The sequence below is a fragment of the Ostrea edulis genome, chromosome 2 (genome assembly GCF_947568905.1).
Source record: "Ostrea edulis chromosome 2, xbOstEdul1.1, whole genome shotgun sequence".
NCBI lineage: Eukaryota > Metazoa > Mollusca > Bivalvia > Ostreida > Ostreidae > Ostrea > Ostrea edulis.
The window spans coordinates 40,982,054-40,996,594 of NC_079165.1; the positions used below are offsets into that span (position 1 = coordinate 40,982,054).

The 14,541-nt window shown below is 35.2% G+C and overlaps 1 protein-coding gene across 2 annotated transcripts; it reads right to left on the reverse strand.

Moving 5' to 3' along the window:
- Positions 1–4,898: 4,898 nt before the first annotated feature.
- LOC125681524 (gem-associated protein 8-like) lies at positions 4,899–11,916 on the reverse strand. Of its 2 annotated transcripts, none has more exons than XM_048921669.2 (4): positions 11,760–11,916; positions 6,144–6,904; positions 5,876–5,938; positions 4,899–5,148 (listed from the first exon to the last, which is right to left on the reverse strand). In XM_048921669.2, exons 2-4 carry the CDS (start codon positions 6,901–6,903, stop codon positions 4,940–4,942), a joined length of 1,032 nt encoding a protein of 343 aa, XP_048777626.2. In that variant the 5' UTR covers position 6,904; positions 11,760–11,916; the 3' UTR covers positions 4,899–4,939. The 2 variants fall into 2 exon arrangements, with proteins under 2 accessions (XP_048777626.2, XP_048777628.2); XM_048921671.2 differs by having other exon boundaries at positions 4,899–5,688; positions 11,760–11,915.
- Between the last annotated feature and the right edge of the window lie 2,625 nt (positions 11,917–14,541).

The window sequence follows — 14,541 nt, forward strand, 5'->3', positions numbered from 1 at the left end:
GGAGAGCAATAATTTAATTAATGCGCGCTTCAAATCTATTATTGCACTCATGAATTAAATTGATGAAAGCAATAATTGAATTGAAGCGCACATTAATTCATTTGATGAGAGCAATAAGTGATTTAATGTGCGCATTAATTCAATTATTGCTCTCATTAATTCAATTGATGCGCACATTAATTCAATTGATGAGAGCAATAATTGAATTGAAGTACACATTAATTCATTTGATGAGAGCAATAAGTGATTTAATGTGCGCATTAATTCAATTAAAGAGAGCAATAATTGAATTGATGATATCTTTGATGAAGTTTGTTCAAACTGTGGCCCCTTGAATAAGAGATAAAAGTTTGACACGATAAATTCATAGAGATATCTTTAAAAATCTTCATCTCAACAACAGCAGGACCATGGTTAGTCATAGTGATATGCAAGTATCTTCAGTTAGTTCTGATTCAAGTTTGTTCATTCTGGGGGTAGGGTAGGGCTACAATAGAAGATCCAAGTTTTATATGGAAATATATACAGGGAATTGATTTAAATATCTTCAATTCAACATATCCACAATTGAATTAATGATCTCTTTAATTGAATCAACTCTCTTTAAAAGAATTGATGTGTGCATTAATTCCTTATACAAAAGCATTGTAAAGAATTAAAGATATCTTCAACTTATTTATACCGAGCTCTAAATTAATTTTTCCGAGCAATATTTCTACGATATTGATGCTCTCATTCATTGAATGGAAGAGAGCAATAATTGAATTAATGCGCGCATCAAATCTATTATTGCTCTCATTAATTCAATTGATGCGCGCAATAATTCAATTGATGACAGCAATAATTCAACTGAAGCGCACATTAATTCATTTGATGAGAGCAATAATTGATTTAATGCGCGCATTAATTCAATTAAATAGAGCAATAATTGAATTGATGATATCTTAATTTGGCGCTCCATAAACGTTCTACCACCGAGCTGCGCGACTAAAGAAAATGAATACCGACAGACAGACAGAGTGAATCCAATATACACAAATTTGGGTTTGAGACCGGGAATGTATTATACCTTTCATTGTTAACAAAAAAAATACAACGTACCTCATACAGATACAGAATACTTGACATCTCAGGAACAATCATAACTTTTGTCAGCAGTTATTCATTCATTACAACAATATTGATCTAAATTTTTAAGGCCTGTCGATTTGCCGTAATATTGTGAAATATTCAGAACTACAAAAGTTGTTTTAGCAATTGAATCAATGCCAATAAAATTTAACATACACTGCACATGAGAGATTACACATAAGCTGTCTGGTGTCATCTTTTAATGCAGTAATGATAATCAATGGACTTTTTTCAATGTCCATAAGACTTTAATCATAACGTAGTTGAACGACAATGTCTATACGCAAGATACCATGTCAGTTTACAATCAATCTCTTGAATATAATAACTTTTCCAAATAATCTTCCTCCATATCAATCTATACATTTATTTGGAAGAACTTCGAAGCTTCATCTTGTCTTTCTTAGGTTTTGGATATGGCAGAGATCCAAAGTTGTTCCTTATGAAAGCAGAACTAGAAGTTACCAAGCAGAAAAGAATGACAGTTATCCGAACAACGTTCATGAAGAATATCAACGACTGGTATTCTACGATTTTCGAGGTACTCTCTGCAAACCACATATTCTTGGCATGACAATACAGTCCAAAATACGTCATATCTGCAGCGAATGCGGTCAAGCAAATGATCCCTGCGTCCCATAATAACTGCACGCTGAGCTTTGCTTTCAAGGTTGGTAGCAAGAAAAGAGCCCAGAAGAAATAGATGATTCCAGCGATGAGTTTGTCAACAAATTCCACCCAGTTTTGAGCACTTAAGATGGCAAATGTGAATCCGAAAAAGACACAGAATGCACTTTTTTCTTTCGATGATGCCATAATTAATTTCTTAATTTCAGAGTAAGCATTTTTCCAAATAGCACGTACGTTAGACGCCATGATTTTTTTTTTCACCTAGCCTACCGTTAGACTTGTTTAGGTCAATTATGAGGTCATCAAGTCTTAAAATTTATCTAGAACGTCATCTTTGTGGCGTTGTTCTCGTGCAACCAGTTATGCCGAAAAACTCGCACATCAATAGGCCTAGTTTAGTATTTTCATATTAGAATATTTGTAAACCAAATTCCATAATAATACATAATATACACAAAGGCATTTAAACAGGATGTAAAAGTAATGTTGAACTGCACAATCGTCAAACTTGTTTATATCAGTTATGACGTCAACAAACGTTTAAAACGTCATTTTTGCGGCGTTAATCTCGTGCAACTAGTTTTGCCGTATTATCTCGCATAGTCTAAACGAATATTCAATGAACAACAAAAAAGTTTGACTGATTATCCTTAGACGAATTTGACTCCACTTTTTTTGGCGGCACGCTGTTTTTGGCTATAATTTTTTAATAGCTCTAAAACTTCATTGTTATTTCGGATTTCAAACATTTCGGTTGAGCATCACTGAAGAGACATTATTTGTCGAAATGTGCATCTGGTGCATCAAAATTAGTATCGTATAAGTTTTACATTATGACCCCTGGGTCGAGGCCTCTGCTGATGGACTGTTAGTCCCCGAGGGTCTCTACAGCCCAGTAGCTACGTACTTCATTACTAGCTTGAAAATACGGATGTATATTTAATTGCTGTTATAAAATTTAGAAATTCATTTCAAAATTAAGGATTATCTCCCTCACGCATAGCTCTTATCCTTAGACGAATTTGACTCCACTTTTTTGGCACGCTGTTTTTGGCTATAATAGCTCTAAAACTTCATTGTTATTTCGGATTTCAAACATTTTGGTTGAGCATCACTGAAGAGACATTATTTGTCGAAATGCGCATCTGGTGCATCAAAATTGGTACCGTATAAGTTTTACATCACTGTAGATTAGGTCTACAACCAATCGCACATTCTCGGGCCTTTTCGGCAAGCCGAGATCGACGAAGTTGCGATTGGTTTACAACATGATCAGCATAAAATTGAATAGGTGTTCAGTGTTAGTTATACTTATAATATTTTTAACGAGGCCCGTATTTATCACTTTATGAAGATTAATAATTACATTACTTGTAAACATCTCATTCAACGAAAGACACCAATCTGACACATCGATAATTTTTTTTAATACGATATTCATCTGATATTATTTTGGTTGAACATGTTTTGTGATTACACAAATCTTGAAAGTAATATAAGTAATAAGTCGAAAACTGTCCAAAATGTCAGATATCGAATGGTCCAGGGCTGTTCTGGGAAGTTTGTGCCTTATACAATTGTAACTTTAAAGTTAAAACATTTGACCGAAATTAGGTTGTACATTACCCAACACTGTCCAAGAAATCAGGCCACTGTTTATAATATAGCAGTTTTTCTGTTTGTCATTCATATAGTGCATTGTGTTTTCCATTACTGCGTTTGACGCGAAAAAACGACGTGTATTCATAATTTTGCCCTTAAATTGTCGCACTAGACAAAAACTACCATCATAAACACATTTGAAATACTGAGTTTCAAATTTTGAAATTATGAACGATCGTTCATTTTGTCTTTGTCAACTATTCAGCATGACGGATTACAATTGCATTCGTAAAATCATTATCCAACTTTCAATGCGGAGAGAGATCATTTATGTTACACAAGGAATATTAAATTTGGAGCTCCAGGCACTGACCTTTCATTTTGTATGAACTTAGGAATTTACATCCAGGTGCAAGTTGTGGAAAAATTAGCACATTGGAGCTTCTAAGGATTATCACAAAGACAAGAGGCCCATGGGCCACATCACTCACCTGAGTCACCTTGGTAAATATCCGAAAACTTTCCATATATATTTGCATGTAAAACTGTAGTCCCTATTATGGCCCCTACCTACCCCTGGGGGCCATGGTTTTTGCAAACTTGAATCTACACTATGTCAGAAAGCTTTCATGTAAATGTGAACTTCTTTGGCCCAATGGTTCTTGAGAAGATTTTTCCTATATATTTGTATGCAAAACTTTGACCCCCCCCCCCTTGTGGCCCCATCCTACTCCCAGGGGCCATGACTTGAACAAACTTGAATCTGCACTATGTCAGAAAGATTTCATGTAGATATCAGCTTTTTTGGCTCAGTGGTTCTTGAGAAGAAGATTTTCAAAGATTTTTCCTATACATTTGTATGTAAAACTTGAGATCCCCTATTGTGGCCCCATCCAACCCCCGGGGGCCATGATTTTAACAATTTAGAATCTGTACTACCTAATAAAGCTTATCTATAAATGTCATCTTTTCTGGCCCAGTGGTTCTTGAGAAGAAGATTTTTTAATGACCCTTCTCTATTTTTACCTTTTCTTGATTATCTCCCCTTGGAAGGTGGCCTGGCCCTTTATTTTAAAATTTAGAATTCCCTTTACCTAAGGATGCTTTGTGCTAACTAAGGTTGAAATTGGCCCAGTGGTTTTTGAGAAGAAGTCAAAAATGTTAAAAGTTTACAGACGGACGGACGCCGGAATACGGGTGATAAGAAAAGCTCACTTGAGCTTTAAGCTCAGGTGAGCTAAAAACAGTTGGAAATGTTGATATGAATATTTTCATAAATGTATATTTCTTTGGCCGTTGACTAAGGTAAGCTAAAAATTCAACAGAACATTGTGCTATTTTATCACAAGTGTGGTGGGTGGTGACTATAATAGATGCAAGAACACAGAGGAACAGGCACTGCACCGACTGTGCAACCGAGCATAGCTTTTGTAGACATATGAAAATATTATACATGTAAAGTGTATAGTGTATTTGCATAAACTCCCCAAGTAGATAAGTTAACCTATCATCCATTCTTAGTAAAATAAACACAATTCTTTTCAACATTTACTTCAATTTGAAAATTATTACAGTACTAAGAGAATACAATTTTAAGAGGCATATTTGGCCAGAATTTGGGTTGTTGAATATCTACAGTCCTGTCATATGACATCTGTACAGCAGTTTCCATCCCATGAATCATTGCAGCTCCTTTCCCGTACAGCTTCATCATTTCTGCTGTCCGCCTCACACCGGGCCGTTCTGAGGGCGCTTCCACGGTGGGGGCTTTCTTGTTTGCTTTCACTGATAATGAAATAGGATGTCATGTTCATGGATTTGAATATCCCAAATGGTAACATAATATAAACTTTACATTGAAATTAATAGATTACCATAATAGAAATGTATTTATGATAGAGCAATAACATAAATTGAAAAATTGCAGCTTTTTGTGGTCTAGTGATTTTCAAGGTTTATATCCCATTGTAGCTCAAGCCTCATGTGAAGGGGACAAGGGGTAACATTTGACTAAACTCAAAGTTTTTTCAGTTAATTTTTTTTCCATCAATGAAAGCAGAAGGGAATACAATTTGAATTTAAAGGCACCTTCATTTGACATACTGTAGTCTGATGCTACACTAGAGAGAATTCTAAAGCGGTTACCTGATAATTTGTGCCAAGTTTGCTTGAAAGTGGCTCAACAATTTTAGAGAAGAAACTAATGTGAAAAGTTAACAATACTGTATTACTAAATATCATGTATACGCGAGGAATTTGTATTTGCATAATTTTGAAAGAAGCACAAGTCACAAAATAAAATTACTCCCTTTTATTTTTATATTGCTGAAATACATGTAAAAACTCTCAATTAACAGTCTATTCACATATTCATGTCTACAGGATGTTTCACGATATTAAGTACTCACGTAAAATAAGGAATCTACAATAATAATACTTTTGGCTCAGGTGAGCTAAATATGGTATAATTCTTAGTTCTATCAATTACTTTTCTGTCATATGGAAGACATACCTTCCTCTATTTGAATTCTCTTTTGAACATTTCCATCTTCTCCGATTATTTCTTTGGAAGCATCTGGGGAAAAAACACAAGATACTAGTACATGTTATAATGTATCTTAAATCACCAACTACCCGGTATCCATCTGTCACTTATGTTTATTTACATATAATTTACATTTCCTTCAAGATCATGAAGAATACATAACAAATACTGTATTAATCATTTTTTCCAAATCATGTAACAAATATCAGAGCAAGTGAATTGTCATGTTTCGAACCTCTCTGTTTCCTATGCTCCTCTGAATGAGCAAAGAACTGCACCATTTCTTCTGTTAGTTCCATTTCATACACCTCGCTGTCATCTGACTCCAACCCCACGTCAGACTCTGTCTCAGGTGGTCTGATGGTCTTTTCATGATCTCCCTGTCTTTTAACTGCATGATTTTGCTGACCTGCTCCCCTACCAAGTCCACCTCTTGACCTTCCACGACCCCTTCCGTAACCTCTTCCCATTTTGAACTGCTGACCTCTACCAACATTAGGAGTCACATATCTGGATGAGTTTATATTCACTTGATGATAAGGAGGTGTGTAGCTCATACAACTTGACATATACTTCATCATATAAAAGTGTCTCTGACACCAAGCCATAGACTGTTGATAGTGTTTCCAGTATCTGTCAAAGCACTTGTTCATATGCCACTTTGGTGATGAACATCCTGGAAGATTTTTACTGCGTTTCTGAGGAGAAGCCTCATCCAGACTTTCATCTGTAACACAACTACTTGATAAGGATAAACTAAATGACGGATCCTTGCAGTCCTTGGCCCCTGACGAGTAACTGACATCTGTATTGCTTAAATCTGGATCAGGAGTGAGGCTTGTTAAGGTGTTGTTTAGTTCCGTTGTGTTAGAATCAGAACTTGTTACCTCACTAGATAAACCTTGTTCAGATTCCAACAGGACTATCTTACTTTCTCCCACCGTTGGGTCACCTTTAGAAGGATCAACACTGGACATTGAGCTATCCGAATCCATTCTTCAAAACAAAACATATATCTATGAGTTTATACATACCTAGTCTAAGAAATGTTTACCAACTAAATATATTATATAATGAGCACTTATAACAAGGGAGATGAAGAATTTAAGCTGACTCTCATCTGCTGCTATTTTTTAACACTTTCAATTGAGAGCTTTAATGGCAAGGTGTAAACAGAAGAAACTGGAGAGTTGCACAGTGGTTATTAAAGATACATGAAATTGTTTCATAATTCATATTGTGCTCTGCAAACATCTAATTTAATCTACAAAATTTACTTGATCACAATACTTCAAAACCATGGACCAAAATATCTTGCAAAATTTAGGTCCAGTACAATCATTTACCTATTTGAGGTATTGAAACCACCTAATAATAGCTTTTATTTCGCTACTTCAATATCAATCAGAAATTAGTTAAATCCAGATAAAAAAGAACACAAATCCAGACTAAATCTGTCCAGGAAAACAATAAGAGAAGTGGATCAGACCCTCGACTTGTAAAAATGGGTATTGTGATGTCCTGTCAATGTGATGTTTATTCTCAGTATAAGACACACAAGAATTTTAAAGAAGTTTTACAGAGCAAATTAGAATGTTCAAGATAAATATAATTAGTTTAAAACAATATTTAGTATGTCTTGGTGTACCTAGCTGCAAATACCCTAGCAGTAATGCCATCAACATATTACAAACAAGCTTATATTAGGAAGCACTCGCCAATGCATAGCAAGATCTAAAGAGTACAAGTCTGCATATTCCCAATAAGTTTTTAACTTAAAATTAAAAACTCCCATAATCCTACTGACTGGTCAATTTGATCTCAAGAAATTCATCTTGTTGACCTGAGATTATGATTAAGAATCATATATATATTTGAAATGAGTAGGCTTGATGTATTAAGAAATTGATCATGGTCTGAGTAAGACAGTGATACATAGTATCAGTTTTGATGTCATCATACAATTTTAAAGTAGCAGATCTTAGTATGAAGAATCGTGCAACAGAAAAAACAAACTGGAATTTTTATTGTTTCTAAATATAGCAATCACTCATGCAGTTTCCAATTTTAACTCCAGCAATGCAAAACATGGTGACAGCTCTTCAATCCATCCCAGTCCCACCCCTTTGGTCTTGCTAAAGTTAGTTTAAAATGCACACACATCCTAAAAAACAACCATGCCACTTTGTTTACTATGAAAAAGTAATTGTACTCATGTCTGTAAAATACCCAACTGTAAACTTCACATCAATTGATCATTTATATCAGCTTCATTAATTCTCGGCTTTTGATTGAATCTTCATGCATTGTTACCTCAGAAAAAGCCATTTAAAGGGGAGGGGGTCTTACATGTTGCAAACTTGAATATACATTATGCAAATGCTAAAACATTTAATCATTTGTGTTACAAATTAGAATTCTATATAATATGATAGTGTTCTAATTCTCTCTTTATAAATACTTCAATGCTACTTGAGGATTATTACAAAAATTTTCAAGACATCTTGCTATTACATGGATGTTTATTTCACTGTTGTACAATCTTCATTGCAGTGTCAAGATTTTTCTGGGTTTTTAAAAAAAAGAAAACATCTTAATTTTAATGGTAGAAGTCCTTCGATTGATTGTATTTTTTAAAAAACCATTTTCTTTATCCAGCTATTGTTATAGGATGTTTATATCATATGATTAGTTGATATGAACCTAGCTTAACAAAAACTTTTATCTGAACTCTGAAATTTGATGTGATCAGTATGGTTTTATTAACAATGATCAATAGCTCAGTGATACATATACTTGACTGGAGATTCATGGATCACAGTTCAATTCTGGTCTGGCCAATTGTATTTGAAAGTTACATATATATATGTCAGACATAATATACATCATTGACACAAATTAGCTAATCAGTTTTTAAGTGTCAATGATGTGTTGCGGTCATCCAAGTTCAAACACTGGTGACCAGTTAGCTCAGTTGGTAGAGCACGTTACTAGCGATTCAGGGGGCCCGGGTTCGAATCCCAGTCTGGTCCACTGCATTTTCTCCCTTCCTGTTACATTTGGCCCCTCATGGAACCGACTGGTGAAAATGCCTGCCAGGGGATAAAGATCCTGGGTTGATATCTTTAAGGTTTGGTGGCATTTAAGGAGAGAGGAACATAGCAGTCAGCCGGGCTCAATCCCCAGTGGCCAGATAGCTCAGTTTGTAGAGCACCTGACTAGAGATTCAGGGGACCTGGGATCGAATCCTGGTTTGGTCCAATGCATTTTAATTCTCCCTTTCTGTTACAGATGTATGTCTGCCGTGTATATATATATATATATTATTATATATATATATATATATATATATATACTAGCGGAAAAAAGAAATTGCGCATTATTTAATATATGAAAAAATAATAAAAAATAACAATGAACAAATTTTATTGTTTGTAATACTGTTAACAAATGTATTCCTTACAACATTTCATAATCCATTAATGTTAACGTTGAATAACGTCAATTTCAGCACACTCAAAAGACACTGGTATTCGAACTTGAATTAACAAGGTTAATAACACGTGTGACAACCATTTGCATTCACACATGCTTGACAACAGCGTCTCATTGATGCCACTAAAGTGTTCAGAAATGCTTGAGGGATGTTGTTCCAGATGTTGGTTAAAGCCTGGCCTAAATTAGCCAATGTCACTGGCTGATTTGGTACACGGCGTAGACGTTGTTCCATTTCATCCCAGACGAGCTTGATTGGCGATAAATCGGGGGAAACAGCTGGGCAATACATTGACATTCTGTTAAACAAAGAAGTCCCTGACTACACGTGCAACATGTGGCCTTGCGTTGTCTTGCTGCAGAGTGATGTGATTTTGCTGTCTCTGTATGAAGGGTATCACATGGCGCTGAATAATTTCGTCTTGATAGCGTGGGCCGGTGAGATTTCCTTTGAAAATTTGTAGAGGGGTCCTTCCACGTGCTGTTATTCCACCCCACACCATAACGCTACCTCCACCGAATTGTTTACGTTGCACAACACAAGCGTCCTGGTACCGCTCCCCAACGCGATGATACACTCTACAACGGCCATCACTGCTATCCAAATGAAATCTGGGTTCATCAGTGAACAGAATATTGGCCCAATCCTGTATTCTGAATCGCAGATGTCATCTGCACCATGATAGTCTAGCGATACGATGACGTTGAAGCAGTATTGGGCGCACCGCTGGACGTCTTGGACTGATGTAATTGTTGTGCTCGCGCAGACGATTACGCACAGTTCTTGAACTGATTGGTCGAAGTCCAAGAATGCTATGAGCAGTCAAACTTGCTATCTGGAAACGATTTCTCAGGTGCGCAAGTCTAATGTGGATGACTGTCCTGTCGACGCGACGTCATACGAGGACGCCCAGAACGTGGTCGATCCCGAGTGTTTCTAGATTGTTGGAAACGTCTCCATAATGACTGGATGGTGTTCCGATGAACTCCAAAGTGTCTTGCTACGATATTTTGTGCCATTCCAGCTTGAAGCATCCCATCAGCACGAGTCGTGGCATGACAGAAGGGTAAATTTTGTCAAAACTAAAGTGCTTTCCTTAACGAATAGTGTCCAAATAAACCTTTTACACTTCTTACTCCAAACAGTATTGGCCAGTAAAACTCGTGCGTACGAACACTTTAATAAACAACATGTGTTCATTAACCATGAAAAAGTCAGTGCATCTGAGTCGGGTACTATCCGTTATTGTTTAAAAAACATCGCCTTTATCAATTGTTTAGATTTTATAAATATAAACAATAAGTATAAAAGAATTATACTAAATTTTATAATGCAGTTTCTTTTTTCCGTTAGCATATATATATAAAATAATGATTTATTGACCAATTATGGACCCATACCAGGGCAATAATAGAGGGTGAAGCCCTCTCACGGCCCAAAGGGCCGTGAGAGCGTAGCTCTCCCTATAGGTAACACGTATATACATGTTTAAAAGGAAAATATAGAAAACTAATGAAAAATTAAACCACACCTATGGAACTTGAAAAGTTTGGTCCCAATGGCGTTGAATCGAATACTATCGCGTGGACATGTATTTCTCCATTTTGAATCTCGTATACACAAATTCACATCGTTCTGAGATGTTGCATAAAACCTGTAAAAGCATGTAAATCTTATTTTCTTAATCATATAGGCCCTAAAATCATTCCTGGTCTCGAGTAACACAAAATTTGTAACATGTCTCCTCCTATGTTTATGAATTTGCTAAACATCGATGCTGAATATGACGTCACAATGCACTGTTTACATCAGTTGCATATAGTTTCCCACGTTCAATGAGTATGCGGATCAACTTGAAATGTCTAAAGTTAGGATGCTTTGATTGAGCTCTGTCCTCACACGTTGGGTGCTACCTTTGGGATATTTTTTGTCCCGTTATGGATCTACATACTAATGCTAATACTTTTTGCTTCGCCCTCAAACACGGTCACACCGTAAAGCATATTATATTCAAAACTAAAAGATCATCAATGATTAGAGACATATCCTTTGAATATGATATACTCCCCTGATATACTTTGTCAAAGGACATACATGCACGTACATGTATAAAACATACATATTTTAAAATACTTTCCCTCGTTGGAAAGGATTTTGCACCTTCATATCCAGTTTACCAAATCTGGACGATTAAACAAACTAGGCAAAGCATTTCAATATTCATAAACATTTGACTTGTCTTGTTACTCTCGTAACAGGAACTTCTGAACTTCCAGTTCCAGTGACCGTGGAGGAAGGGAGAACATGCCCAGGACCATGTGTGACTGCATTGTATGTATAAGTTGCTAAGCTCACCTTAACAGTAGTTCGCCGTAAACATATTCAGTGTAATATGACGTGCAAACCTTTTCTCTTAAAACCCGTTAAAACGTTTCTAAAACGGTATTTAGTTGTATAAAAAAATTAGAGAACTCTTTTGTGTTAGAAGATTCATTTCCTCTACATATTAGTTAAGTTGTCCTCATACCATTCGAGTTCAGTACAGGTGCGTTGGTTTAAACTATATTTATCAAATGAAGCATTACATGAAACATACAAACAGATGCAAAATTAACAGGATTCGGAAACAAGTACTAGCACTTATATAAATCCGTCTCCTATTTTACATTGATAAATATCAGAATTTTGTTATGGTTATGGCAATAACATACATATATAAATGCGATTCGTCATTTACATGTACATACAAAATAATGATAAAACAATGGTGATGATAATGTGTGATGAGGTTGTGTGAATATTTCAACATCATTTAGAATATATACAAAAGACAAATATTATAATGCAAGCGAAAGTATTGCTGATATATCAGGTTTTATAGGGTACAGCAAATATTTACTTTGAATAATAAATTTATGTACTGATTGAAATATAGTTATGTTTTCAGATACTGATAAGTGTGAATTTCCAAAAAGCAGAGTATTTGTGTTAATGTTACACAATTGTATTAGATTTAATGGTGCGTTGATGTGCTAGTCACTTCCTACCGGGACCACTTTATACCTATGTCACTTGTACCAAGCTTGCCACTTCATATCCTAGTTTTTGGAGTAAACAGGGTACGAAGTGACTCCTAAATAAGTTGTAAAAAAAAAAATGTGTTATGATTTGGGGGGGGGGGGGGGATTAATCCACCGGTATAAAAGGTAGCAATCGCATCATGTTTTATATGTTTAAAAATGTACTTTCCTTTGCATGGCTAGATCTATTAATCACACTTGAATTTCCAAACACCTGCATTTACAGGTGTCATTTTAACATTTCCCCACGAATGATCTATTTATTTGAATACACTTAAAACTTCAATAGTGCATTAAATTAGTGTATTCACGTGTTTGAATGATATTTGATGCATATAATTTTTGAAAGCCACAGAAGTGCTGTACATTATTTATAAAGTGAATATATTTAACCTTGTTTCTTTTGTTCCCGTCTTTAAACTAAAGATGTCAAATTACAATTCCTGTATGTTTTCTTGTAATAAATTTAGAGTGCTAAAAATTTATGCTTTGCAGCAAAAGTATCTTGTTTTCATTTTGTGTGAGCTTGCTAAACTAACCTAAATCAATGAAGGGGGGGGGTCACTGTGTTTTGCATTACGTCACATCTATCGTCTTGTCCCAATCTGATTAGTCTTTTCCCGGCTATGATCGACATCGCATTCGATCGTTTCACATCCATATAAAGGCCTACTCATTTTACTCACAATGTATACTGGAATTCTTTGTTTCATATTCTTCTTTATAAGATAGGCTATACCGCTGCCCAATCCCTTCACTATAGCTACTCATTTTACTCAATGTATACTGGAATTCTTTGTTTCATATTCTTCTTTATAAGATAGGCTATACCGCTGCCCAGTCCCTTCACTATATAGCTAGTTGTGAATAAAAATAAATCAAATCCTTCTTTTTATTTACAATTTACATAATGTCAATGGTAATTCCGATGATTGATACAACATATTTATTCATACATGTTCAACCATAGCTTAGGATTCGGAATATTGATACTTTACACCTTTCACTATTTGACAACAATTAACACTCTTCTTTACAGTGCAAACCTTAATATAGCTGACGTATTATAGTACCACATTCTCTTAAAGTAATTGACTTTAGTAGTCTCGGCTGTCGCTACTTTGTTCGTCATTAGAAATTGTATGAAAAGATAAATATACAATCATATGTATGCATCAGGCAGGATGCCGAAGATTATATTCCAGTGAAGTTTCTTTAAAGATTAATATTAGTTTGGTTCACTGGCTGGTTGCCCCCCCCCCCCCTTTTTATGGCAACTCGTAAAGGTAGTGGAAATGTGATTTTGAACCATTGATTTGGAGCAGGGTTTGGTGGTGGTTTTTTTTTTTTTTTATTCAAACAATATTTTCTTTATTCATTACAGAATGGAATTGGGCAACTGGGTAAACCTTTGTTAGCCATCTCCCTAATTAGATGCTGTTTGTAAAACTCTTATTTCAAGTATAAATTGTTCACTCTACGGGAAAAAAACACCCCAATCTATAATATTAATATAAAATTATTTTACCATCAATATCGTATTGGCTATCCGTATGGGGTTACTTGCAGCAATTATACATGGATGGAATTTATACAGACTTCAGATGATCAGCTGGGATTATATTGAATGAAAAAAATGCGACGCACCCTCCCTCAATGCCTTTATTTGACAAAGTTAGGTTGATTAATTGTTCATGAATAACTTTATTTCCAAAATAAAATTTTTAAAAACCAACACACAATCTATTGTTCATATCATCTCGTGGCATGTCTCCTGGTCATATTTATGTTCCTTTTCAATTTCACTGTTAATTCTGAATCATACACTATAAATACGCTCATATATATTACTTCTAAAACACAAAACAAAAGTTACCCATGCATTCTCTCTTACAATATTCAAAGGTTATTATCTGAAATAACTTTTAAGTGTCAAAGCCCCTATCTAATATTTAAATGTTACTTTGAAAAGTTTAGAAGCTAATTAATACGCACTGACAAAACGAAACACTACATGACTATCCTAATTCTATTCCAGATTCAATCGACTTTATCCT

Excerpts from the sequence above, each read along its gene's own strand:
- LOC125681524 (XM_048921669.2), bottom strand. The coding sequence starts at position 6,903 with ATGGATTCGGATAGCTCAATGTCCAGTGTTGATCCTTCTAAAGGTGAC. Across the intron at positions 5,939-6,143 it reads GGAGCATAGGAAACAGAGAG|ATGCTTCCAAAGAAATAATC; the intron begins GTTCGAAACATG and ends TTTTTTCCCCAG. Across the intron at positions 5,149-5,875 it reads GAGAATTCAAATAGAGGAAG|TGAAAGCAAACAAGAAAGCC; the intron begins GTATGTCTTCCA and ends TTTCATTATCAG.